Source organism: Glycine soja, chromosome 20 (genome assembly GCF_004193775.1).
Source record: "Glycine soja cultivar W05 chromosome 20, ASM419377v2, whole genome shotgun sequence".
Classification (NCBI taxonomy): Eukaryota; Viridiplantae; Streptophyta; class Magnoliopsida; order Fabales; family Fabaceae; genus Glycine; species Glycine soja.
The window spans coordinates 4,176,240-4,204,208 of NC_041021.1; the positions used below are offsets into that span (position 1 = coordinate 4,176,240).

General features: G+C 29.1%; 2 protein-coding genes across 3 annotated transcripts; both read left to right on the forward strand.

Annotated features, from left to right (window-relative positions):
• The first annotated feature begins 1,908 nt into the window (after positions 1–1,908).
• On the forward strand, positions 1,909–2,896 carry LOC114401384. Its single transcript, XM_028363896.1, has 3 exons — positions 1,909–2,016; positions 2,121–2,402; positions 2,490–2,896. Exons 2-3 carry the CDS (start codon positions 2,132–2,134, stop codon positions 2,534–2,536), a joined length of 318 nt encoding a protein of 105 aa, XP_028219697.1. The 5' UTR covers positions 1,909–2,016; positions 2,121–2,131; the 3' UTR covers positions 2,537–2,896.
• Positions 2,897–7,125: 4,229 nt separating this feature from the next.
• Positions 7,126–26,661, forward strand: LOC114403351 (phosphate transporter PHO1 homolog 3-like). 2 transcript variants are annotated; one of them, XM_028366266.1, is made up of 14 exons: positions 7,126–7,662; positions 18,560–19,112; positions 22,728–23,085; positions 23,172–23,220; positions 23,312–23,383; positions 23,635–23,764; positions 23,880–24,000; positions 24,318–24,576; positions 24,670–24,774; positions 24,864–24,908; positions 25,006–25,155; positions 25,517–25,795; positions 25,919–26,055; positions 26,392–26,661. In XM_028366266.1, exons 1-14 carry the CDS (start codon positions 7,630–7,632, stop codon positions 26,489–26,491), a joined length of 2,391 nt encoding a protein of 796 aa, XP_028222067.1. In that variant the 5' UTR covers positions 7,126–7,629; the 3' UTR covers positions 26,492–26,661. The 2 variants fall into 2 exon arrangements, with proteins under 2 accessions (XP_028222067.1, XP_028222068.1); XM_028366267.1 differs by lacking the exons at positions 18,560–19,112; positions 22,728–23,085; positions 23,172–23,220; ... (8 more) ...; positions 25,919–26,055; positions 26,392–26,661 and adding exons at positions 11,007–11,358; positions 11,457–11,505; positions 11,594–11,665; ... (7 more) ...; positions 14,513–14,649; positions 14,997–15,359 and having other exon boundaries at positions 7,159–8,218.
• The last annotated feature ends 1,308 nt before the right edge of the window (positions 26,662–27,969 follow it).

Consider the following 27,969-nt stretch of genomic DNA (forward strand, 5'->3'; position numbering starts at 1 on the left):
TTGAAAAGTTTAATAGATTCTTTAAAAACAATCAAAAACTCAATCAGGAACAAACATCAAAGACAATCAAACACACAATAAAAAATACAATCAATCAATCATCAAACACAGTCAATCAAATTCAATCACAATCATCAAGGACAGTCTAAACTCAAGTAGAAAACAAGCATCAAAAGTAATCAATCAAAGACAAGTGACCTGTTGGTATCATTTGATATTACTTGTTGGGGTTGTTGATCAAGTGGCCTTTGTTTGTTGTCTCCATATATCACATATTCACTTTTCTTGGGGAGAAATGTGGCCTTCGTTTGCTGTCTCCATAAATCACATATTCATTTATCTTGGAGAGAAAAATGAATAAACTTTGATGCATGCCATGTGTTTGGAGAAATTGCTATCAATGTATCGACTTTGCTCTTCTCCATTTTCATAGTCTTTCATCATGATATTCAGACTTATGATTTTCTTCTCTGAATCACTTGAATAATTTATGACATTATCTTCCCAAGTGATATATCCTTTCTTTTCTTTCTTCTCTTTGAAATTCATCTTGTCGGATTTTTCCATTTTTCTTTTAAACACAGGACAATTGAATCTCATGTGCCCAAGTTGATCGCACTCAGCATTTTGGGGCTAAAGAGGAATCTTCTTCTTTCTTCTTTCATCATCATCTTCTTTCTTCTCTAGTTTTTTTTTTATATAGTTGCATTTCTCTCTACCATTGTAGGAATAAATGAATCAAATTCAATGACTTCCCATATCTTTAGATCTATGGCTTCTATAAAGATCTGCATTCGGGTTTTCCAATAATGATAACCCTCACCATTGAACATAAGAGCCTATTCATAGAATTTCCCTCAGGAAATGAAAATTTGGATGAGGCCATATCTATTCTTGAAGTTTTTAAACTTTATACAAGAATCCTGCTCTGATACCACTTGTTGGACCTTGTGGCCTCAATAATCTTAAGAGGGATAGGCTTAGAATACAGAAGAAGCAACAACAATCAATTTAATAATGTTCTATAAACATGCAAGACAAAATTGATTGCAATAACATAAATGAGATAAGGGAAGAGAGAATGCAAACACAGTTTTATACTGGTTCGGCCACTTCCCGTGCCTACATCCAGTACTCAAGCAACCCACTTGAGATTTCCACTATCTTTGTAAAATCCATTACAAAGTCTGAACCACACAGGGACAACCCATCCCTTGTGTTCAGATGCTTTACAACAAGAGACTCACAATCTCTTAACCAATCTCATTGAATAAGAAGAATGGAAGAAGAATTCTCTCTTCAAGAGAAGAATATTATAATGAAGATCCATGGATGAACTCTTAATGGATGTGCAAGTGTTTGCCCAAGAGTTCTTTGAGAGAGCATTTGACAATGAAGTTCTCTTGGAATCTCTCTCATTTTCTTTTGAGAGGATAAGACATTTTGGACCAGCAAAACTCTCTGTCTAAAATTCGTGCCCAAGTCACCTATTTATAGGCCTTTGATGACCATTCACAAATCTAATGAAAAGATGTGACTGTTGGCAGATTTTCTGAAAACTTTCCACTGGTAATCGATTACAATGTTTGTGTAATCGATTACACAGTTATAATTTGAAGGGTTATGACTTTTGAATTTGAATTTCCAAAGTTTCGTTGCTGGTAATCGATTACAGACATATGGTAATCGATTACATGTTGAAAATTCAAATTCAAAACCTTTTTCAACAGCTATTTCTCAACCCTGTCTTCTGGTAATCGATTACACTTCCTGGTAATCGATTACCAGAGCCTTGCATGTCTTGAAAGCACATTGTTTTAAGGCAAGGCTTGGTCTTTAGTGAATCTTGAAACAAGGCTTTGTTTGTTGAAGCAATCTTGAATTATTCTTGAAGCAAATGCTTATCATTTGAAGCAGCCTTGTTAGATTCTTCTTTGACATCATCAAAATCATGTATACATACATTCACAAAGGAGTCCTGGGATTTGAACACTGAAGAGAAACTTGAAGCTGCTGGTAAGAAGAAAGAAGAAAATGAATCTTTAATTTTCCTCTTAATAGATTTTTCACATATTTTATTTATGAAAATGAATCTTTTCTAACATGCTGGTATTCTGTAGATTCTTCATCCATGGCTGCTGAAGTATATTACCAGGCTATTAGTACTTTGCAGTCCCGTTCTTATCTGAATAATTTAAATCATCACCAAAAGCATAAAAACAATTTAGTAAGGTTGGTGTCTAGGGATTTTATCAGCAATAATGGCTTGTCAACAAGAAGAAGTAACTGCACTGGCCAAAGGAATTGTAGTGTAATTCGATCTCTAGCTTTGCAAACATCAGTCGCTGATCCAGTGTTGTCCTCTTCAAGAAGCAATGCTAGTGACACTTACAAGAAATCAAGTAAGTTAATTAAACATTCCTGGCAATTATATTTATTGTTGGACATCCTTGTTTGCTAAATGTGTCCATGTATATTGCTTCTTGAAGTTGAATTCACCAAGTTTGAGGTGGTTGCAACATTCAGGCAACTTTAATCCTTATTCGGCATGGTGAGTCGTTATGGAATGAGAAGAACTTATTCACAGGGTGTGTTGATGTCCTTTTAAGCAAGAAGGGTATAGATGAGGCAATTGAAGCTGGGAAAAGAATTAGCAGCATTCCTTCTGAAGCTGGAGTTTATGCCTATACTAGGGTATGTTGTTTATAGCCCTTTTAAGACCCTTTCTTTTTTTTAATGAAATTTTAAAAAATAGATATTATTTGTCTGGAAGGCTGCAATGGCACTTGCAGACCTCTACCAATAGATTGAATAGAACATAAAAATGGTTTTGCTTGTGAAATTATTTGTCACGTGTCTCTATGTGCTATATTATTACTCATATGGTTGTTATCGATGATTGTTGTTGTTATGTGTTCTTCTTGTTAAACTAATAAAGCTTCATGAATTTCATGAATTTATTTGTATATAGAGTACATAACATATATGAGACTCTTATAGTCTTATTATAATTATGATAAATGAGAATTTAAAATCTAGAATATTAAATGATATTTTAATCTCTTATCTATATTCAATTTTATCTCTTATATTTAAAAAAACACTTTTGGAAAAATCGATGTTTTTTGCATGATAACATTTAATATCGGTTTTTATAACCAATGTTAACGTTCATACTTTTAACGTCAGTACTTTCAATATCGATTCGAAAACCGATGTTGAATGTTCAAAATAACCGATGTTAAAAGTGTTTTTTCTAGTAGTGAGATGAACAACAATCGAGGAGAGATTAGGCCAAAACCCAAGGGGAGAACCAACAAAACCTGTAGAAAGAAAGAAAAACTTTATTCCTAAAGAAATTTGTCCTAACAAAAAAAGGGACTCCCACCAAGAGAAACTATCATGGGAAGATATCAGAGAGTTAACAAGTTTATATGTACAATAGTTACCCCTCTCTCTCTCTCTTTATATATATATGAGAGAGAGAGAGAGAAAAAAAAAACAAAAATATTATAAATTTACAAAAAGTCATACAGTTATTCCATCTACTACGAGGCTCCAAAGGACCAACAAAGAGTTGCTAAAAGCTTGGATGACAAGGGAAAAGTCACACTCAAGTCAGAGGTTGGGCCAACCATGATTTTGAGTCACTTCCCGTGCTAAAACAACAACAACATAGACTTAAGTAAAATATGCATTCTAAATGCCCATGTAAAATGATAAACAACCCAAAAAAAATCCCATGTATTCTGCACCATACGAAGCATGCCCAGGAGAGCCTTTAGCAGAGCCATCAATATTGCACTTAATTGTGACAAAGCGATGAGAAATCTAGGAAACCTCCTAATTAAATCAATTTATCACACGATAACTAAAAAGAGTAATTAATTAAAATTTGAGGATTAAAATAATATTTTTAAATTTCATAAATTAAAAAATACACATTCTAAATTCAAAAACTAAAACATTTGTTAGACAATATCTTTTACTCGTCATATTGACATGATCAGATTTACGAACTAATTACCTGGTTCAAGTATTTTGAATCATTTTCTATAATATTTATGATTTTTTTAAAAGACAATTTAAACCTTTTTTTGGGTTTTCCTTTATATTTTTCACACACCATCACTGATCATTCTAAATATATATAATCATAAGCTTTTTTTTTGTAAGCAAATATAATTTTATTAGAAAGAGTGCTTAAATTAAGTATAAGTTCATGAAATGGATCTAACTAAAAGCACCTAAACGACAGTACACAACAATAAACACCAAAACCTTCTAACAACAGTTGTGTCTAATCTTATTCTCCTCCGTTGATTGTTTTTGAATTTGAACCCCGCATCCTAAGCTTTAGTTAATTCAACCTAATTGTCCAAATAAAACTCATAAAAGACAAGAATTACTGTCCTACTTTAATATTCATCAAACACGCGCGCTATTATTTTGAATAACTAAACTAAAATCAGGTTGTAAACTTGTATTCATTGGGGTCATCAGGTTTTGTACAACTTTATTTATTTATTATTTTTCTAGAAATATTTAAACAAAATAAAATAACATTTAAAATAAAACTTAATTATATATATATATATATATATATATATATAACAATTTTATAAAATTTAAAGTAACATAATGGCAATAAGAAGAAAACAAGTTTTTCAAGAAAATATTCAAGTCAAATTTATTAGATTTGAAAATATATAACAAGATGTTCAATATTTATAATAATAAGATACACTAATTTTGACCCAACTTTAGCATATTGATAAAAAAAAAATAAAGAGAAAAAAAAATTATAACCTGACAATATAAAATATAGTCATCTAATTACAATTTATTATATATAATAAATTTTTTAAAATAATTATTTTAAAATAATTGAAACAGTAATTTATAATTAAATGATTATGTAGGCATTAAACTCAAAAACTAATCTAGAATGATCTTTTTAGTAGCGTCAGGTCAATTATATCATGTTAGGTTAAAGTTAGCTGCGCGTTTTTCAAATAAAAAGTCTATTCGATTTGTAGATAAAACCACAGCAAATTAAAGGATCGCTATCGTAACAGGTTATATTAAAGTTAAACTAATAGCATCGGTCTAGTAGGGAAATTGGGGTAAATCTTTTGTTGCTATTATTGTTAAAAATAAAAAGAAAAAGGATATATCATATCTCATTCATTCAAAGTGAGGAACTGATCACTTTCAAGGAATAAGTGAACACTTTTAATTGTTCAAAAAACAATCAATTAACTATTAATATTATATATATGTACGTATTTAACAAACCATACATGTTTTCTTCCTGTGTATTATGATATAAAAACTTAAGTATATTTTTAGTATTTTAAATTTGTGCATTAAAAAAGTACTTTAAATTTGAATAATTATTTTTTAGATCCTTAAAAAAACATTTTTATTAGTACCTCAAATTTTAAAAAAGTTACTTCTATTCTCTTTCTTTCATTGTGTCAGTGATGTTATAATTTGGGGTGGTTTTTCACTATAAGATTTTTATAAAAAAATAATAATTTCTTTAAAAAATCCATAATTTATAAATAAATTGCAACAATTTCACACTCATGTTTTTATTTATTTTTCTTTGAAACAGTTAGAATATGAAAAAAACACAATTAAATATTATGACGGTCTTATACAGCCCCCAAAAACCATTTTTTTAAAAATTAGCTTAAATAATAAATTTGGGTGATTAAAAATTATTATAAATTGTGAAACTATGAACATAATAAACAAAATTAAAAATATTTTTTTTAAAAAAATTGAGTGACTAATAGAAATAAGTTTTTTAAGCACTAAAAATATTTACCCAAATTTAAAGAACGAAAAATATGTTTAAATCTTATATAAATTATTTTTTTTCAGCCAAATCATTAACTTTCTTATCAAGTTCTAAAAGAAAGTATTTTAATAAGTTACACTTTGGTTATATTTTTAGAAAACTAAAGTTTTAAATTGTTAAAATCCTTCTTCTAGAAAACAACGGAGTATATGCTAATAAATCCTTATATTGATATATTACACTACCTATCTTTTAGAATGAGTTTTTGTATGTTGCTTTTTAAATTACTCCTACCATGAAATAAGTATATATATAGTTCTGCAAAAATAATTAACATTCCTTCTAGTGGCAAACTTACCTTGGCTTCAGGAGGGTGCCCTTGCACTTCTCATTTTTTAAAATTCATTAAATTTATAAATAATATTTTATATTTTTATATTTTATTTTATCTATATTTATATAATTAAATTCATTAATTTATTTTTTATAATTTGTCCCTATTAACTTAAGGTGTCGAATCCGTCAGTGATTCTTTCCTCTGTCTCACTAACAATAGTAATAAGACGTATTGTTGTAAAAGATTTCATCCTCCAATTAGTGTTGTTTGTTTCATATTATTTTAAAAACAATAAAATAAAAACATTCATTGTTAGAAAAATAAACTAATAAAAAATGTTTACACAATCAGCAATGTATTCGTTGAGTCTAAAGTTACAACTTGGCAATCATGAACGAAAGACTTTTTAGGACAGAAAGAAACATTCTGGTTTGATTGAGCTCGATCGTACATCCGTATCTTGAGCACTCGGTTTTTTTACGTGTAGACCAACAATTTTTACTTTTCCACATCCATTGCCCCCATTTGAGCCCCTCAAACTTTGATATTTCGATTCAAAGTTCAAACAGAACAAGCCAACACGAAGTTTTTTATTTTAAGTCAACACACCTATTATATAGTTCACACTTATCCAAGGGCCATTAGTCATGGTCAACAATTCTTATTTTACATCGATCGATCCCTAGTGGTGTACTTGTCAATGTCAACCATTTTTTATTATTAGAAATTTAGAAGATTCTTTTATTTTTGTTAACATAATGTTGTTAATGACTCATGATTATTTTTTTTAAATAATAACCATAATATAGGAATCAGATAACAAAATGACGTGTAACATGTAAACATTATTTTTCTATGATAATAACGTGTCACACGTACAGCCCGCCGTAGTGGTAGTAAAGGCATGAGTGAGCCAAAGTTTACCAACGCAATAATACCCAACAAAAAGTAGAAGCTAGCCATCTCTTCTTTCTCCATAAACCGCTTCTTCCTAGAAAATCAAAACAACTTTTCCTAAAAAGCACTATTTTTTCTTGGTGCATAATTGAAAACACAACTTAAAAAGCACTAACTTTTCGTTTTGGTCCCAAAGGACAGGGTAACGTGATTTTCTAGTGTCTATACCCTTTTTTCTATTCTAATTCACAACTTAATTAATTAAACACATAACGGTGAATTAGTCTTCCACGCCTACCTCACCAACTCTATCAAACCCAACCCACCGTCATTTCTTGTAAAATATTCATTGTTCATATAAATGTAACAGCATCCATAGCAACCTACTCCATCGTGATCTCTATTCCATTCTCTTTCATTATCCATCATTTCCCTTTACACCTACTCTCTTGATATCTTATCTCAAAAGAGTTTCTACTCTAATTCATCACCCTCTACCTACACACATCAAGGTGGACTAATATCTAAAACCTTGATACATACATACACATCTTTGGTGCAACCAACATAATCAAATTCAAAGGCAATGAAGTTTGGGAAAGAATACACATCCCAAATGGTGCCAGAATGGCAAGAAGCATACATGGATTACAATTTTCTGAAATCCCATTTGAAAGAAATACAACGTTTCAGACAAAGAACCAAGCCTCCTACAGCCACTCCAAGAGGCCTAAGAAGAAAGCTAACACTATATAGAGCCTTCAGTGGCCTCACACAACAAAAACACTACCAACAACTTAGTCCCTCAGAACATGACATAGAGAGCCAACCTATAATGGTGCACTCAGTGAACAACCATGATGGCTATGAGAAGTACCAAACTACATTCCTTATGACTTCAGAAGAAGGTGGAGAATACGAGTTGGTGTACTTCAAGAGGCTCGATGATGAGTTCAACAAAGTGGGCAAGTTTTATAGATCAAAAGTGGAGGAAGTGATGACGGAAGCTGCAATACTTAACAAGCAAATGGATGCTTTGATCGCTTTCAGGATCAAAGTTGAGAACCCAACTGGGTCGTTTGATCGATCCATTGAGATGACTCGTCTTGCTTCTGATGTTGCTTCTTCATCTGCTGTGTTGTCAGCTTCCACACCCAAAGGAGCCAAATTGAACAGTAACTCATTTTTTCAACCCTTCAACTTATTATTTTATATTTGCTTTCTTTATTTGGTGAGAGATAAATACCATCGAATTAAATAATCCATGCTTAGTCCTGCGTGGTTGGTAAACTTCTCCACCAAAAAAATTAAACTTTTTTCTTCAAAATTAAAATTATGCAGTTTACACATAGGTTAAAATTAATTTTTGAAAAAGTTAATATGAGAGTTTTTTTTTTTTATAAATTTATAAGTTAGTTTTAGCTTATTAAAAATATTTATATATTTTTTTGCTTCTCTTATAGATACTTATTTGAAAAATAGAAAATATGTTATATAGTACAGTTTGAAATGATTTTAGATTATGTATTGACGGGGTATTATATTTTTTAATTAACAACACAGAGCTGTATTTTTTTTAAATAAAACACACGTAGTTATTAAACTCTAAAATATATACTATTCAAACAAAATCTTAATAAAAATAACCTGACATTACAGGATAATATATAATTAGTTCATGTTTTTTTATTAGATGTTTTATAACTGCTTTGACATTATAAATTAATTCGAAATCATGTTAGCTAGGCCGGGTAGTTATAACAATAATTAATATTTTTTAATAAGTTTAATTTGGATATAACATATAAAGATGTTTATATTATCAATTGATTACAAATGATCTTAAATATAATTTTAATATAATTATTATAAAAATAATAAATAGTTAATAGTTAAATGAGATTATGAAGACCTTTTAATGTGTGAATTCATTGTTATTAATTATTTTCAGTTCAATTACGTATGAAGAAAGTGCATGTTATTAACGTATGATGTTGGTCATCGCTTATCTTGTTGGTAGTTTAGTAACATACGGTGCTTCTTTATTTTTTGTCAACGTAATTAACAAACGCTGCTATTGACGGGTTGGTCCGATTAACTTTGTAGAAACAGTACTTATCAGTCAGGTTGCACTTGTTTAAATCATACATCAGTATCATTGATTATGATTTATTTTTATTTTAATTAGTAAATTAACATATTTAATATATGATTAAGTTAGTTTGCTTTATTGTAACAAAAAAAATAGTTTACTTAATTTACTCGAAGGAAAATTTATAGTCAAAATGCTTCTAAAATTATATTTGATTAAAAGTTTTGTTTCTAGTATAAAATAAAATATATCATAAAGATGGACCGTGGAAAATCCCAAGGGGCACTAGCCTGTGGGACTTGAGGGGGTGGAAATTTACCTTTATAATTTATACTGAGGTTTGACACGTTATTATATGATTTTAATTTTTTTATGCCACAATCTATACGTTCATTTTATATTGTTTACCCAATATCTTAAATTTTATATATTGTGAATATTTTTTCATATATAATAAAAAAATTGATAATTGCACACTAAATTTTTTAACAATATTATTTAATTAGAATTTATTTTATAAATAAATTTAAAGTAGTAATTATAAAAAAATTAACAATCATTTTATATGTGATAATTTATTATTATATGACCATATAAATTTAAAACTTTTACACGGTTAATATAATAAAAATTCATTAATAATTTCTTAATGATATCGTATTTTTATTGAATCTTTCTTATTCCTTTGTTTCTTCTAGTTGTTTATTATAATCCATGTTGTGGGTACTTATAATTTAGTCACTTTTGAACCTCTCTTTTTTCCCTCATAAACTTGACGCATTACTTAAAAGTCTTTTGTAATTAAACAGTTAGTTGAGCTACAAATATTGTTCTTCCTCTTATCTTTCTTTTCTATGTGTATTAAATATTAAAATAGATTCATTTTTTCTGTATACTCCTTATTTTTTCATCAACAAATCTATTTATTTGTCTCCTAATTTCGTTGAACTTGACCTTTTTCTTATTTGCATTTTAAATATTAGCTATCAACATGAGAATTTTAATTTTCTGAAGATGAAAGTCATTTGTTTATTTGACTTTCTTCATCAATTTAATATCATTTAACAAACTTATTTTGTACAACGGTATTCATTTAGTTAACCTTTTCACAACGGTAATCATAAGATATCTTCAAATTAACCTTACTTTTATTCTTAATGCATATAAGACTTTAATCATATGTTTTACTATCCAACTTTTATCATTTCACTAATTTTATTTCCCAAGTTTGTTTTCTTTATTTTTACAACCCAAATTTTTAATTTTACTCATTTTACTATTGTGTTGTAACAAAATGATATCATTTTGCAAAAATGGGTAACAAAAGGAGCTCATTTTATTTTTTTTAACTTTTTTTTTGTTGAACTGTCAGTGATGGAAAATGTGTAAAATCAAAATTTTGGCAATAAAATTCATGAAAAAACTTAGATGATAAAATTTAAATAATAAAATTTATGAATACGACTGTATATAAATATCATTTAAAAATTCAAATAACATTAGACTAACAATAAAATTGTTATTGAAGGAGATAATTATACTTTGTATTCTTTTTACCTATTCCTATCTCAACTTATTAAACTATTTTCCTTAATAGCGGAGTATGTAATGAACTTGTAGCTTAATCAATAATCTTAAATGAGTTATGAGCAAGTAATTGAGTTTAATGTTTGGTAGATAATTTTATCTTACAGTCATTTTATATGGCTTAAACACAGTTATTTCTTATGAAAGACACATGTGGTCTTTACTAAAAATAAATTAATCTTTAATAAAATTGAGATACCCTTCCAACATGTCAATCTGTATTCATTGTGTATTGAATGTAAGAAAAGTGTACAAGTTTTAATTGTATTATATGCTTGTTACAGGAAAGGTTACCATGGCCATGGAAGTGATTGAAGAGGGTAGTACTCATCACGAGCAATCAGATGATTCAAATGATGATCAAGAAGAACATGTGAAACAAACTGTAAAACCAAAAGTTGAGGTACAGAAGCCAAATAATGTCAGGGGCACTAGACCAGCTCCTTTGGAAGTACTTGATCGTGTGCAATTGAATCACTCCTTTGAAACTCCACGTTCAACTATCAAAGGTGTTCTCAATTTCCCTGGTAATACAGAACTAAATTTCAGTAGAAAAAATTTGAACAAAGTTGAGGAACAACTTCAACGGTCATTCATTGAATTCTACCGCAAGCTTAGGCTTCTAAAAAGCTATAGGTAATGTAATGTAAGAAGCAAGTGTATGATGAATTACTTCATGTTTCTAATTCTCCTTATTAGTGATTATCTAATTAACAATTTCATGAAATTAACAGCTTCCTGAATACATTGGCATTTTCAAAGATAATGAAGAAATATGATAAGGTGAAAATTCAATTACCCTTCACTTCATTTTACTCATTTAAACTTTATTATCTGTACTATCACTTGACATAGTAACTTCATAATTCAGATCACGTCAAGAGATGCAGCTAAAGCTTATATGAAAATGGTGGACAACTCCCACCTTGGAAGTTCTGATGAGGTGAGAGTGCTAAGAAGAAGGTCTCCCATTGAGATTCATTATTCTTTTAAATTTAATTTCTATACACCGTTAGTTTAAAAGTTTGTGTTATCAAAAAAAAAAATATGATATGAAATTTTTAAGATAATTATCGTGAAAAGTTAATAAACTTATTATACATAATAGCTTATGAATGACATTGTTAATGGATAAACACTAAGTTTCTTGATGCTTTTAGTAACAAATTACTTGACACTTTCTATGGCAGGTCACAAAGCTCATGGATAGAGTTGAGAAAACATTCACTAAGCACTTCTACAACTCAAATCGTAATAAAGCCATGAATATCTTAAGACCAAAGGCAAAGAGAGAAAGACATAGAGTTACATTTTCAATGGGTAAGCACCAAGATATTCATGTATAATATAAACTCATTATATATTTTGAGAAAAGAGGACAAATTTTGATTATCACTTCTTCTTTCTGTTGACACTGTCATCATATTCACAGGTTTCTTAGCAGGATGCACAGCGGCTCTTGTGTTAGCCCTAATTCTAATCGTTCGTACTCGTAAAATATTGGATGAGTCAGGGAGTACTAAGTACATGGATACCTTGTTCCCACTGAACAGGTAATTTTTCAATTGTTCATTGCTCATCTTAATTAACAAGAATCCATTTCGCAAATTAGTCAATTTTGGGTACAAGTGCCCCCACCAAAACCAACATTAGGAGATAATTAATCTACATAAGGAAAAAGAAACAACATTATAACTAAAGTTATGTTTGAATTATCCTTACATTCCTTCCTAAAGTATTTTCAGAGTACATAAAACTAATTAGTGCTCAAAGATACGAACGGTTACCCAAACAACATGTACTAAGTAGTAACTATGTTAAACTTTCATTTTTGCAGTCTATATGGATACATAGTTCTACACATGCTGATGTATGCAGCAAATATTTACTTCTGGAGGCGATACAGAGTGAACCACTCATTCATATTTGGTTTTAAACAAGGCACTGAGTTGGGCTACAATCAAGTCCTTCTCCTAGGTTTTGGTCTAGCAGTATTGGCGCTCGGCGGTGTGCTTGTAAACCTAGACATGCAGATTGATCCACAAACAAAAGATTACAAAACATTGACTGAACTTATTCCACTCATCTTGCTGCTTGTAAGGAGATTATCGGTTTGCTTAAACTTATTCGTTGAAATAAGTATTTTTTAATAAAATAAGTAATTTTTTATTTTTTAAAATGTTTGTCTAAATTATTTTTACTTAAAAAATATATTTTATTTATTTATTTTAAGAAATAAATATTTTCTACTTACAAAAGCGCATATAAAAAATACTTATTTTTTTTTTTAATTTAAGCAAACTCGTTCTATGTTTGAAAGATTTTGCCATTAAATATTTTAAGATGTACTGAAGTATGAATTACATTATGAATTCATTCTGCAGGTTGTGATTGCTATTTTACTGTGCCCCATAAACATCTTTTATCGCTCAAGCAGGGTTTTCTTGCTCATATGCTTGTTTCACTGCATATGTGCTCCTCTTTACAAGGTAAAGAAAAGTCCCTGCAAACAAATTGTTTTTGCATTTTCCTAATTTTCAAGCATAGTCTAACACTTGTTATTTTCCATGTATTTAAGGTCACACTCCCGGATTTCTTCATGGCAGATCAATTTACTAGCCAGGTATGTTACCAAATTAAAAGAATAATAATCCATGGATAATCATTTCTTTTATGGTTTTTTTTCTCTTATATAATAATATTGTGATCCTTTATTGTGTACTGATCAGGTGCAAGCCTTGAGAAGTTTTGAGTTGTACATTTGCTACTATGGCTGGGGGGATTTCAAACAGAGAGAAAACACTTGCAACTCTAGTAGTGTATTCATAACTTTTTCATTCATCGTTGCCGTCATTCCCTACTGGTCTCGTTTCCTTCAGGTAACTAAATTTGTTCCATTTTGATCAACTTTTAGAACCGTACTTGTTGAAGGTAAAAGCAGAAATGAAATACGAATATCCATTTCTTGAATTTTCTTGCAAGTGAATAAGGAGTAATGTAATATCCTCTTACTTAGACCAAAGTATAAAGTAGAAAGATTAATATTCAGATACCCAAAAATTATATTACACTTCATTATATCATTTAGAGGATCCTTATTCATGGTTGAAAAAATGTATTTGACTGGGTGAAACTAGTCAGGGTAGCGTCACTAATCATTCACATACCTGAACAAGTAATACTCTTCAGAGTAGTGTCACCAATTTCTTAAGTGACACGAATCACCTAGTCTACTAAATTGAAAGAAAATCATCTCAAAGTGGTATTTAGTTTTTTAAAAAATACCTATATTGGACAAATTTCCTGTATTTATGCATGTTAGTGCTGAACTCAAACTGTTATCAATAAAATTTGAAGTGTTAAACACAAGCTTCTTCAATATGTTGCAGTGTCTCAGGCGCCTGTTCGAAGAGAAAGATCCAATGCAAGGATATAACGGATTGAAATATTTCCTCACAATTGTTGCTGTTTGCTTTAGGACAGCCTATAATCGTAACAATTCAATGGCGTGGATGGTGCTGGCTTGGATTTTCTCAGTATTTGCAGCAGTTGCATCTACATATTGGGACCTTGTAATTGATTGGGGCCTTTTGCAAAGGCGTTCCAAGAATCGCTGGTTGAGAGACAAACTTGCAGTCCCTCATAAAAGTGTATATTTCTTAGCCATGGTATGTAAGAGGAAACAATTGTGCTTGAAATTTTCTGACATTTATTACAATTATGATTGATATCTTATTTTTCTATGTTTTTAAAATTGGAATAAAAGTGTTGACAAATTGAAACCATGCAGGTCCTTAATGTCTTGCTGAGATTCGCTTGGTTGCAGACTGTTTTGAATTTCAAGTTTAGCTTCTTGCATAAACAAGCCATGACTACTATTGTTGCATGTCTAGAGATCATTCGTCGTGGCATGTGGAACTTCTTCAGGTAAACATGAAATTAATTAGGATTCTAATAACTAAGGGGTAAAACTCAATTAGTCGAGCAAATGTGTTTTGAGTGTTGAAAATCCTAGATACTTTGACAGTGATAATTTATTTTATTGACTAATGTTAACTTTAGTTAGTTATGTTAAAAATAGGGATTCAAACATGCAACCTCTGGTTCCTTTCAGCCTTAACCTTTCTTCTCAATTATTAAGTTAACCTTATATTTTTCAAATTTTCATCAACTTATGTACTACAAATTAATACTCCATGCATCATTTGGAAAAACAAGGATAATTTTCAGAGTTCGATTGATTTATTTTATAATTACTACATTTCTAATTTCAGATTGGAGAATGAGCACTTGAACAATGTTGGCAAGTACCGTGCATTCAAGTCAGTGCCTCTACCCTTCAATTACGACGAAGATGAAGATAAAGATGAGTGATGCGATACTAGGCTACAACATGGATTTATTGTTTGATTTGATTTCCTCTTTTTCTTTTCTAAAACACCTTTTTGCTCCTTCTTTTATTCTTTCCTTCTTCATATGTTGAGAATTCAAGTGTAAATATTTTCTTTTTGCTTCAAGCAATAAAGGAGCATTACATGGGTGGCTGCAAATATTATCACGTTGACTTAAAGATGTTATGGAGTTCGACTTATCATAATCAACCCAAGTTATAAAGTAAATCACCTTAAAGAGCATCAGTCATGATCATTCAAACTAGTATCCGCACTTAACCCGAATATATCGAGATAAAGACAACATTCACACCTAAGTGACAAATTATTAGATACATAGTCACATGCGCCTACACGTGGAGCGCAATCAATCCAACCAACTTTCTCGTCAAGGAAACCTAGAAATATATGAGGACTTTCTCAAATGAAGGCAACATGATTCATTTTTACCATTCCACATACACTTTATTTTACTTGAACGTCCAAGTTGTTGGGGGTGCCATCACCAAAAGCACTTGAGGACCACCATTCTACTTGGTGGTCTTTGACCCCGAATCGAGGCCACTTCAAAATATTGACCATCTGTGGGAATCGGTTTCATCAATTCATTTAATCATTATACAATTTCTTGTTCAAAACAGATCTAACGATTAGTGATGGTGAGCACAAGGAATAAGATGAAGGCCTCAGCACTTTCTTAGGCTAGGCTACCATAATCGCCTTGCGAGGAAGGAGAATAGGTCCTTTCGCTCCTCAGAATGGGGTTATTCCTGAAGATGGAGACGAATCTTTGGTACTCTAGGTCGTGAGACTTGTGACACTCTTGCGACAACAACAACAAACATTGAAGAATTGAGAAAACAAAAAAAAGAAAAGGTCAAGACTACAAGGAAAATTTTGTCACATCCAAAGTTATTGATCGGAATCTGATAATTGGAGCAAAAGCTTATAATATGATAGGTGGAGTCAAGAATCATGAGATGATTCCGTTCAACATGACATTTTCAGCGCGAATTTTGAGTTTACATGTTTTGAAGCAACTGCAACAATTTCCAACTATGGAGTTGAAGGATGGGTGGTTGATCCGAATGATCACCTCATTGAATTCGAACATACATTGTTGTAAAAAGGTGCCTTTGCGTTGTTAATATGAAGAGATCCATGTTGAAATAAATCCAACCGCTACCTCTGAAGTCAATTGATTCTTGGATTGATCTAAGGAAAAAATTACGTGATACCTTCGTTGCTAGTCAAGCAAGACCAAAAACCGAGATTGATCTAAAGAAAATCAGACATGGAGACCAAGAGCCTTTAAGAGAGTACATAAACTGGTTCAATCAGGAGGCTAGGGCAGCATGGAATTTACAGCTAGGAGTGGTTCTTATGTTAGCTAAGGACGGAGCGAGAGAGGGATCACCTTTCTTCACTTTGATGGCTAAAACACCCAACAAGAAACTAATGAAGAATTTGTAAGAAGGGTTGAAAAATAGGAGTGAGCAAAAACATTGATTTGGATTGAATCGGATTGTAATGAAACTTAAATTGAATTGGTTATTTTTTGAATTAGTTCATTGGAAAAGGCATGAACTGTATTTATAAAATTAATTTGATTAACTGAATTGTTTTTATAAAACTAGATTGACTAACCAAACTAATTTTCACTTAAATATTTTTTTTATTTGTAAAATTGTTTGAAAATCAGTTCAAAATTACTCCAACTCTTAAAATCAGTCTAAAATTAGTTTAAAATTAGTTTTGTGTAAAGTCAATTTTTTAAAACTAGTTCTATTTTAAACTTGTTTCTAAACCAATTTGATTATTTGGATATAAAATCGAATTGATTAAAACAATTTGAAACTAATTCAGCTTGATTTTTTTATTGAACTAGTCTTTGGACACCCTTAAAGTACATCAATTATGTGAATACATGCTTTAGAGAATGGGAGGATAAAACAAGCTTAAATTATAATTTTGATCAACTTATTTTTAAATCATGACATTTAGTCTTTCTATTTTTCAAAATAAATAATTTTGTTCCTCCTATTATTTGTTCATCTAAAGTTATCTCTGAGTTTGATATGATATATTCATGATAAGGTGAAGTTTATATAGATAATTGACATTAGGCTTATATGAAAAAAAAAATATATCTTAATAGAAATTAAATGTATGATATTTTGTTTATAGATAAAGGAATACATAACTAAGACACTTGTTTTATTTAGTTAATATTATTTTCTGTATTATTAGTCAAGAATTATAAAAAATTTATAATCAAAATTTATAAATTAAAAAAAATATTTAATACATAAAACTTTTAAATTTTATTTTATATTATTTTATATGTTTTATTTAAAATAATTTACATTTTTTAATTTATAATTAAATTTCATAAATATGTGAATTATTTATGTAAACTTTTTTGTAAATTTATTTTAATATCCAAATTATTTTTATTGTAATTATTTACGCAACAAACCAATACTACTGGTAAGTTTGGTAAAAAAAATATAACTTATTTTTTTTAAAAAAAAGACTCATGTTAAATTTTATTTATAAAATTATTTAAAATTATGATGACTCTTCATTTCACGTGTTCAAACTTTGATATTTCGCACTGTCCAACAGAATAAGCCAACAGGAAGTTAACAACTACCTTATATAGTTCAAAGTTTCACACTGTCCATCTTCCATTACTCACCGTCAACAAATCTTATTTTGCATCCTTATATCACAGTCTGAGTGCTTGTCAACGTCAACCATTATTGGTTTTATTAGAAGACTCCTTTATTTTATTTTTTTAACATGGTGGGGGTGTTGTCCAATCACTCAGACGATTATTTTATTTTATTTTTTTAAAATAAACTAACGTAACGTACAAAATGACGTGTAGACATTATTTTTCAATAATGTCTTCTTGAGAGTGAGAGAAAGCTTTCCAACGAAAGACCTAATCAAAAAGTAGTCTTCTATTCTTTTTCCACAAACCCCTTCTTTCCAGAAAATCAAAACAAATTCTTTGTTTTGTGTCACTATTTTTCTAACTTTCTGTTTTGGTCCCTAAAGGTCAGGGTAACGTGGTGTCTATTGTCTACCCTTTGTCTTTTCTATATTCTAATTTTCAAATTACTTAAACGTACGACGCTAAATTGTCTTCCAGGCCTAACTACCGCACCAACTATCAAACCACAGTAATATGAACCTTCGTTTTGTCAAAAAATGAAAAAAGTTTCTAATTGTATTACCCTTTAGGACTATATATATCTCTCATTTCATTCTCTTTCACTATCCATAATTATTTCCCCTTTTCACCACCTCTCTTCATTTTATCAAAATAGTTTCTAATTGCATGCATTACCCTTTAGGCCTATACATATCTTTGGTGCAACCAACATATTTAAAGGCCACAAAAAATGAAGTTTGGGAAAGAATACACCTCCCAAATGGTGCCAGAATGGCAAGAAGCATACATGGATTACAATCTTCTGAAAACCCTTTTGAAAGAAATCCAACGCTTCAAACTTAGGAACAAGCCTTCTCCCACCCCAAGTGGTCTAAGGAGAAAGCTAACACTATACAGAGCCTTCAGTGGCCTCACACAACAAAGACACTACCAACAACTTACTCCCTCAGAACAAGACATAGAGAGCCAACCCATTATGGTGCACTCAGTGAACAACCATGATGGTTCTGAGAAGTACGAAACTACGTTCCGTATGACTTCAGAAGAAGGTGGAGAATACGAGTTGGTGTATTTCAAGAGGCTCGATGATGAGTTCAACAAAGTGGGCAAGTTTTATAGATCAAAAGTGGAGGAAGTGTTGAAGGAAGCTGCAATGCTCAACAAGCAAATGGATGCTTTGATAGCTTTCAGGATCAAAGTTGAGAACCCAACTGGGTCCTTTGATCGATCTGTTGAGATGACTCGTCTTGCTTCTGATGTTGCTTCTTCATCTGCTGTGTTGGCAGCTTCCACACCCAGAGGAGCCAAATTGAACAGTAAACCTTTCTTCAACTTGCTTACGAAATGAAATTTTCATTAATTAGTCATTAGTTAATTTGTAAATATTTTCTCATATCATAATTTTTTATAAATTAACTAACAGAGAATTTATTTTAACTTATGAAAAAACTTATCTTATTTTTTTTTTTATCTTAGAAGTGTTTTTAAATAAGTTTATCCAAACATACCCTTGCCATTAATTTAATCCATGCTTAGTCTTCTGTGGGGCGGTTCAATAAATTTTGTTTAATAGGACAAGGAAATAATATATTATCTTTCTACAAAAGAAAAATTAAGACATAATCAATAATGTTTTTTTATCTCTTATTATAAGATTCTATTTCATCTTTCTCTTGTACATTAATTATTTTTTTTAAAAAAATATCCTTATTTATTTTAATCTATAATTAAATGTTACTATGAATTGTCACTTTATCCCTCCTATGAATATCAACGAATATAAATATGCAATCCATTAATGCTAGGACAAATTTTAAAAAATTTATTAATAAATTTAATGTTAATTTTTAAATATTTTTTTAATAAACATAATCTAACTAGTCAATTATGTCTTATAAATATGGATATATTTTTTTAAATACATAATTTATGATGAAAAGAATCCAAATTACTTATATCAGTTTTTAAAAATTACAATTGATCAATTAAAGTGTGTTTGTATCACTGACTTAAAGTATGTATTTAGTATTATAAGAGACAAACGATAAAATTAGAAGGATAAAATAATAAATTATTATTAATTTATTCTCTCATTTATCTCCTAATTATAACTTCTCACATTCATCTAAAAAAATATTCTATGGGACACCACTTGTTTTTGTTGGGCAAGTTTTTTTTTTTTTTTTTATCAAAATATATAAGTAAAAAAAATTGTGAGAACAATTACTCCCATAGTGTTTAACCTGTATTTGCCCCTGGTCAATGGTCAAGTGTTGGCAAACTTCTCCACCAAAAAAATTAAACTTTTTCATTGAGCTAAAATTATTTTAAATTTTTAAAAGATACTAAAGTGAGAATTTTTTTTTAGATTATGTAAGTTAAATTTTAACTTATAAAAATATAAATTAATTTTTCTTTTTATCTTATTCTCTGATAAATATTCATGAAAAATTTATCCAAACAAAACACCAAAATTAATAGCTTGAGATTATGAAATAATTAGTTCATATTTGTTTATTAGATGCTTTATAACTAACTTTTTTATTATAATTTAATTAGAAATCGTGTTAGTGTAATTATTACAAAAATTAATAATTTTAATAAGTTAATTTTGATCAACGTAATATAAAACATGTTTACACTATTGATCGATTAAAAATATCATAAATATGAATTTTAAAAATAATATAAAAATTAAGAATTTCATTATATGTAATTAGTAATTAAACGAGAGTACAAAAACCATTTAATGTATGAATTCATTGTAATTAAATTCATTGAGCTCAATTACGTGTGAAAAGAGTGAATGTGAAGTCTAATAAAAATAAAAGAGTGAATGTGAAGTCTAATAAATTCATTGGTCAAAGCTTTATGTTGTTGCGATTTTATTAAAATACGCTGCTGTTACGTGTTAATGCGGTTGGTTCGCTCATTCGCTTAACTTTGTAGAAAGTAGAAACAGTAATTACCAGCCAGATTGTTGAAGATGTTGTTTAAATCATACATCGATATCAATGATTATAATTTTTTTGATAGATTAAAATATTTAATATATGAGTAAATAGTTTACTTAATTTATTTGAAGAAAAATTTATAGTCAAAGTGATTTTAAATATTTCATTAAAAGTTTTGTATCTAATATGCAAAATATATCAATCTAAATATTTTTAAATCTTGTGAAGAATAATCAGGGCTCTCGTAATTAACATATAATAATAATAATGCTTGGTTTGATTTTATTTCTTTGTAATAACGTTTAAAAGTATTTTTAAACTTTATAAGCATTAATTCAATAATAAAAATACATTGCATATATTTTTAATATTCGTTAAATATATTTTATATGACTTTAATTCTTTATGCCAAAATTCATACGTCATATTTTTTGTAATTTTCCTTTTCCTTTCTTATTACTATTACTTTATATTTATATTTTTTTTATCTTTCTTCTTTTAATCTTTAACTTCCTTCTCAAGATACACACACTCTTTAAGAGTGATTTTTTCTTTTATTTTCTATATCACACTTTAATTTCCATATTAATAAGAATTATTTTTTATACACTATAGAGTTTTTTTTTACATTATTATTTAATTAAAAATCATATATATTATATATGAGTTTTATGGTAAATATATTATAAAATTAATGATCTTATCATATATAAATTAAATGAGAATATAAATTTAAAACTTTTACACGGACAACATATTCTAATTATATTTAATTCATAATTTGTTCATGATATCGTATTTTGATTGAATCTTTCTTCCTTTTTTATATTTTAAGTTTTATCATATTCCTTTTCATATGTATTCCTTGTTTTGCCGTTACTTACAATGTAATTACTTTTAAACTTTTATCCTCATAAACTTGGCGCATTACTTAATTAAGAGTATTTTTCAATATATATAAGCAGTTACTTTAGAAAAAATTTAATATTCTTCCTCCTCTTTTGCTTTCTTTTCTTTGTCTATTAATTATTAAAATAGTTTCATTTTTCTGCAAGACTCCGTATCATTTCATCAACATTTGTTAATGTCTCCTAATTTCGTTGAACTTGATCTTTTTATTATTTAATTATTAGTAATGAGCCTGAAATTTTTTTTTTGCTGAAATGAAAGCCATTAGTTTATTTGACTTTCTTCATCAATTTAATATCATATAATATTCTTACTTTTCACCAAGGCATTCATTTAGCTAGCCTTACTTTTGACAACGGTACTCAAGCTATTTTCAAATTTAACCTAACTTTTATTTTACTGGTTAACTTAACTTTTATTCTTCATACATATAAATATCATTTGAAAATTCAAGTAAAATTAGGCTATCAATAAAATCGTTATTGAAGGACATAATTATTTTATATAGCTTTTATCTTTTAGTACCTATCTATTCTTGTTAAATAAATTATATAAGTGTAAATTAACTAGTAATTAATATACATAAAATTGATCTTATATATTTTTCTTATAATTAAGATCTAAAAAATATTCTCTTTTATTTCTTATATAAAAAATCATAGGTAGTATTTGAAAAGATAATTACCTATCATAATACTCTTTCGTTCTATTATAATTATCGTCCGGTACCAAAAAAAATCAATAAATTAATGAATAAAAAAGAATAATAATTAATCTTATCCTCATTATTATTTTTTTTGCATTTTTTGTCCATTATGAATATTATATGAAATATATATAAGTAGAAAAAATAATTAATATTAGATGGTCACCGAGTTAAAATGATAATAATTTTGTAACTTTTTTTCTTGATGATCATTATGGGATGGGACGAAGGAGGGAATATTATTTGACTTGAGCATTGTTACTTTTTAAGATACACATGTCTATGCTAAAAAAACCCTATATTTAGAGTGCATTGAATGTAAGAAAAGTGTACGAGTTAAATTGCATTATGCTTCTTTACAGGAAAGGTTTCCATGGTCATGGAGGTGATTGAGGAAAGTAGCACTCATCATGAACAATCAGATGATGATGGTTCTAATGATGATCAAGAAGAACAAGTAAAACAAACTGTGAAACCAAAAGTTGAGGTACAGAAGCTAAAGAATATCACTGGTACTAGACCAGCTCCTTTGGAAGTACTTGATCGTGTGCAATTCAACCACACCCATGAAACTCCACGTTCAACTATAAAAGGTGTTCTCAATTTCCCTGGCCATGCAGAATTAAATTTCAGCAGAAAAAATTTGAACAAAGTTGAGGAACAACTTAAAAGGTCATTCATTGAATTCTACCGCAAGCTTAGGCTTCTTAAAAGTTATAGGTAATGTAATGTAATTAAGAAGCCTATGTATTTTGTTACCTTGTATTTCTCATGTGATTATCTGACCATTTTCATGAAATTAACAGTTTTCTAAATACCTTGGCATTTTCAAAGATAATGAAGAAATATGATAAGGTGGAAATTCAATTACCCTTCATTTCATTTTACTCATTTAAAGTTTTTTGTCTCTGCTATCACTTGATATAGTAAGTACTTCTTGATGCAGATCACGTCAAGAGATGCAGCTAAAGCTTATATGAAAATGGTGGATAACTCCCACCTTGGAAGCTCTGATGAGGTGAGAGTGCTAAAATGAAGGCCTGGTATTGAGATTCATCAATTATTCTTAGGAGTTTCATTTCTATTCACCATCAATGTAAAATTTTTTGTATTATCAATCAATAAAAAATCATATTAGATAATTATCAGAAAAATCAATAAACTTATTATATATGACATAATAGTTTAAGATTGATAACAATGTAAAAGTCAATAAATACTATGAGTTTCTCAGTGTTTTTAGTCACAACTTGGCACTTCCCATGGCAGGTCACAAAGCTCATGGATAGGGTGGAAAAAACATTCACTAAGCACTTCTACAACTCAAATCGTAATAAAGCTATGAGCATCTTAAGACCAAAAGCAAAAAGAGAAAGACATAGAGTTACATTTTCCACGGGTAAGCACCAAGATATTCATGTATATATAGTTTTAAATCTTATTTTGTGGTGAAAAAGAAGACAAATTTTGATTCTCATTTCTTCATTCTGTTGACATTGTCAACATATTCTCAGGGTTCTTAGCAGGATGCACAGCAGCTCTAATCTTAGCCCTTATTCTAATCGTTCGTACCCGTCACATATTGCAAACGCCTGGGAGTACTAAGTACATGGATACCTTGTTCCCACTTAACAGGTAATTTTCCAAAGTCCATAGCTCATCCTAATTAACAAGAATTCATTTCTCAAATCAGTTGCTTTTGGTACGAGACTCTAAATCAGTATGCACTGTCAGTGTAATTTACACTATCAACAAATTTAAAATCATGTATAATATAACTTTAAAGGTTGTTATTATAAAAGTCAATAAGCTGATCCTAGATGTTAGTTTGTGATTGAATGACAATATAAACTATTGTAACTAAAACTATGTTCAGAATCACAGGTAGAAAGAGTAGGTATGGATTATCCAAACATGTACCTAGTAACCATGTTCAACTTTCTTTTTTGCAGTCTGTATGGATTTGTAGTTCTACACTTGCTGATGTATGCTGCAAATATATACTATTGGAGGCGATACAGAGTGAATCACTCATTCATATTTGGTTTTAAGCAAGGCATTGAGTTAGGCTACAATCAAGTCCTTCTCCTAGGTTTTGGTCTAGCAGTGTTGGCACTCGGCGGCGTGCTTGTAAACCTAGACATGCAGATAGATCCACAGACAAAAGATTACCAAACATTTACTGAACTTATTCCGCTCATCCTGCTTCTTGTAAGTAGTTTATGTTGGAAATATTTTGCCACTAAATATTTTAACTACTGGAGTATGAAGTACATTATGAATTCATTCATTATTATTCTGCAGGTTGTGATTGCTATCTTATTGTGCCCTATAAACATCTTTTATCGCTCAAGCAGGGTTTTCTTCCTCATATGCTTGTTTCACTGCATATGTGCCCCTCTTTACAAGGTAAAGAAAAGTCCCTACAAACACATTGTTTTTGGATTTTCCCAATTTCATAGCATAGTCTAACACTTGTTATTTTCCGTGTATTTCAGGTCACACTCCCGGATTTCTTCTTGGCAGATCAATTTACTAGCCAGGTTTGTTACCAAATTAAAACAATAATAATCCTTGGATTATCATTCCCTTTTATGCTCTTTGCCAATATATAACATTGTGATACTATTGTGTACTCAGGTGCAAGCCTTGAGAGATTTAGAGTTCTACATTTGCTACTACGGCTGGGGGGATTTCAAACATAGAGAAAACACTTGCAACAAAAGCAGTGTATTCATAACTTTTTCATTCATAATTGCTGTTATTCCTTATTGGTCTCGTTTCCTCCAGGTGACTAAACTTGTTCCATTTTTATCAACAAAGTAATGTAATATCCTCTTAGACCAATCAAATTATTAAACACAAATAATTAATATGCTCAAATTAAAATTAAATTGTTCGAATATTATTTAAATTTGATATTTAATGAAATAATTTTTTATTAGATTTTATTTATCTTTCAGATGAATTCTGGATTAGTAAGGGTCCAAGATTAATATTTAGACACAAATATTATTTTATACTTCATTATATAATTATTTAAGAGGAACATTAGACTGCTATATCTGTATTTATGCTTCCTAGTGCTGAACTCAAAATGTTATTACAAAAATTTCATGTTTTAAATAAAATTTTGTTTAATATTTTGCAGTGTCTTAGGCGCCTGTTCGAAGAGAAAGATCCCATGCAAGGATATAACGGATTGAAATATTTCCTCACAATTATTGCTGTTTGCCTAAGGACAGCCTATAGTCTTAACAAATCAACGGCATGGAATGTGCTGGCGTGGATTTTCTCGATATTTGCAGCAGTTGCATCTACATATTGGGACCTTGTAATTGATTGGGGGCTTTTGCAAAAGGAATCCAAGAACCGCTGGTTGAGAGATAAACTTGCAGTTCCTCATAAAAGTGTTTATTTCATAGCCATGGTATGTGAGAGGGAACAATTGTGCTTGAAATTTTCTAACATGTTTTACAATTATGATTGATATCTTGTTTATCTATGTTTCTAAAATTGGAAAAAAAAGTGTTGACAAATTGAAACAATGCAGGTCCTTAATGTGTTGTTGAGATTTGCCTGGTTGCAGACTGTCTTGAATTTCAAGTTTAGCTTCTTGCATAAACAAGCCTTGACTACCATTGTTGCATGTCTAGAGATCATTCGTCGTGGCATATGGAACTTCTTTAGGTAAACATGAAATTAAAGATTTGATTTTGTTCTTATAGTTATAACAATTTTACCTTTTTGTCTTTAGTTTAAAATATCTCATTTTAATTTATACAATTGCAATTTTTTTTAACTTTTTTGGTCCTTATACTGTCTAAAATAACCTAATGTTGTTACATCAGATCCTTTAATACCGCAACAATAATTTAGTAAAATCACAATACTGATGTGTCTAAAATAGCTAAACGTCGTTACATCAGATCCTTTAACTTATGTATTGCAAATTAGTATTCCATGTATCATTTGTAGAAACAAGGATAATTTCCAAAATTTAATTGCTACATTTGTAACTTTCAGAGTTGAGAATGAGCACTTGACTAATGTTGGCAAGTACCGTGCATTCAAGTCAGTGCCTCTACCCTTCAATTACGAAGAAGACGAAGATAAAGAGGAGTGATACGATACTAGCTAAGCTCGAACATAAATTTTGTACATGAAGTGAATCAAACTTTTAATCGTGTTCTTGAGTATTTGGTTGGATGATCGTATGATTTGCGAATGTATTTGCATAATATCTTCAAATATTTATACACTAATGCAGAAATTGAGTTCGAGGAATATTTTTAATTGGGTGCATATATAAGGTAACTAATTATTAAAATTTGTATTGAATTAATATCATTACATATGATATGTCTCCTGCATTTTCAGTAAAAAAATGTCTCCTGCATTTAAAATAGAATATTGATACCAATTAACATTTTATATTAAAAAGGGAAATTATGGCATAAATCACGTGAGATAATTGGATATTATAATCTTTTCTGAATATCTACTTACCTACATCACATTAGTTTTCAAAATATACTTTGTACATGTACATTATAAGATAAAAGATTTAGAAATTATTTTAAAAATATTTGAAAACAGAATCTCTAAGTCTAATAACAAAATAGTTCACTTACAACAAAATCACATGATAATAAAATAAATTAAAATAACAAATATTTTATTTAAAAAAATCAACTCAGCCAAATGTGTCGCAATTAAACATAATAATTATTTTAGAATATGCATTGAGTAACGGGTATTTTTAATTTTTAATAATAAGTGGTAATTAATGTTATAATTTGTAACAGTAACTAATAGTTTTCAATTACTTTTAATATGAGCAGTAAAAAAATACATTTAATATGCAGTTATATATTAATAATTAATTTGTAATTAGTATACTCAATTTATTAATATGCTATAATTATTAATATATTAATTTATATTTAATAATAAAAATTATTAAATACTATGCTTGATTTACCAAATAAAAATTTACTAAATATGATTTTTGATAGAGCTGGTGCTATTTGGAAACTAATTCAATAATGAATTTGGGGATAATATGAGAATGCATTAGGTAATCATCATGTGAAAATCAAAGGTGAAAATATGACAAACATGAGGCTTAGATCGAAGGGAAATTTGGAGATATTTTAATTCTATATAGTTTCAAGAAGTTCACGTAGTATACTTTTTGGAAAGAAATAAGCTGACATGGCAAATAAACATACATCAACGGGGCAACGCATTGTTTAATGTCTAGAATTTATATATTATAAATTGAAATAGATTAGCAAAAGAAATGGCAAAACTTTACTAACAATTATTTTAAAGTTATATTCAGTTCAACTTGTTTTAAGTTTTTTAATTGATTTAACAGTTTATTTAATTGTTCAGTAAATAAATTTTTTTAATAACTTTTATTATTTTTTGAAATGATAAAAATATTTACATCAAATTTTTAAATTTTAATTTTTTATCTTCTATATTATTTTGGTCCAATATATAACAAATAAAAGAATAACATTTTTTTTATCTTAATTATAAGAAATATAAATTACTTTATTATTAAATTTTCTTTTTAGCACTAGTTATTATAAG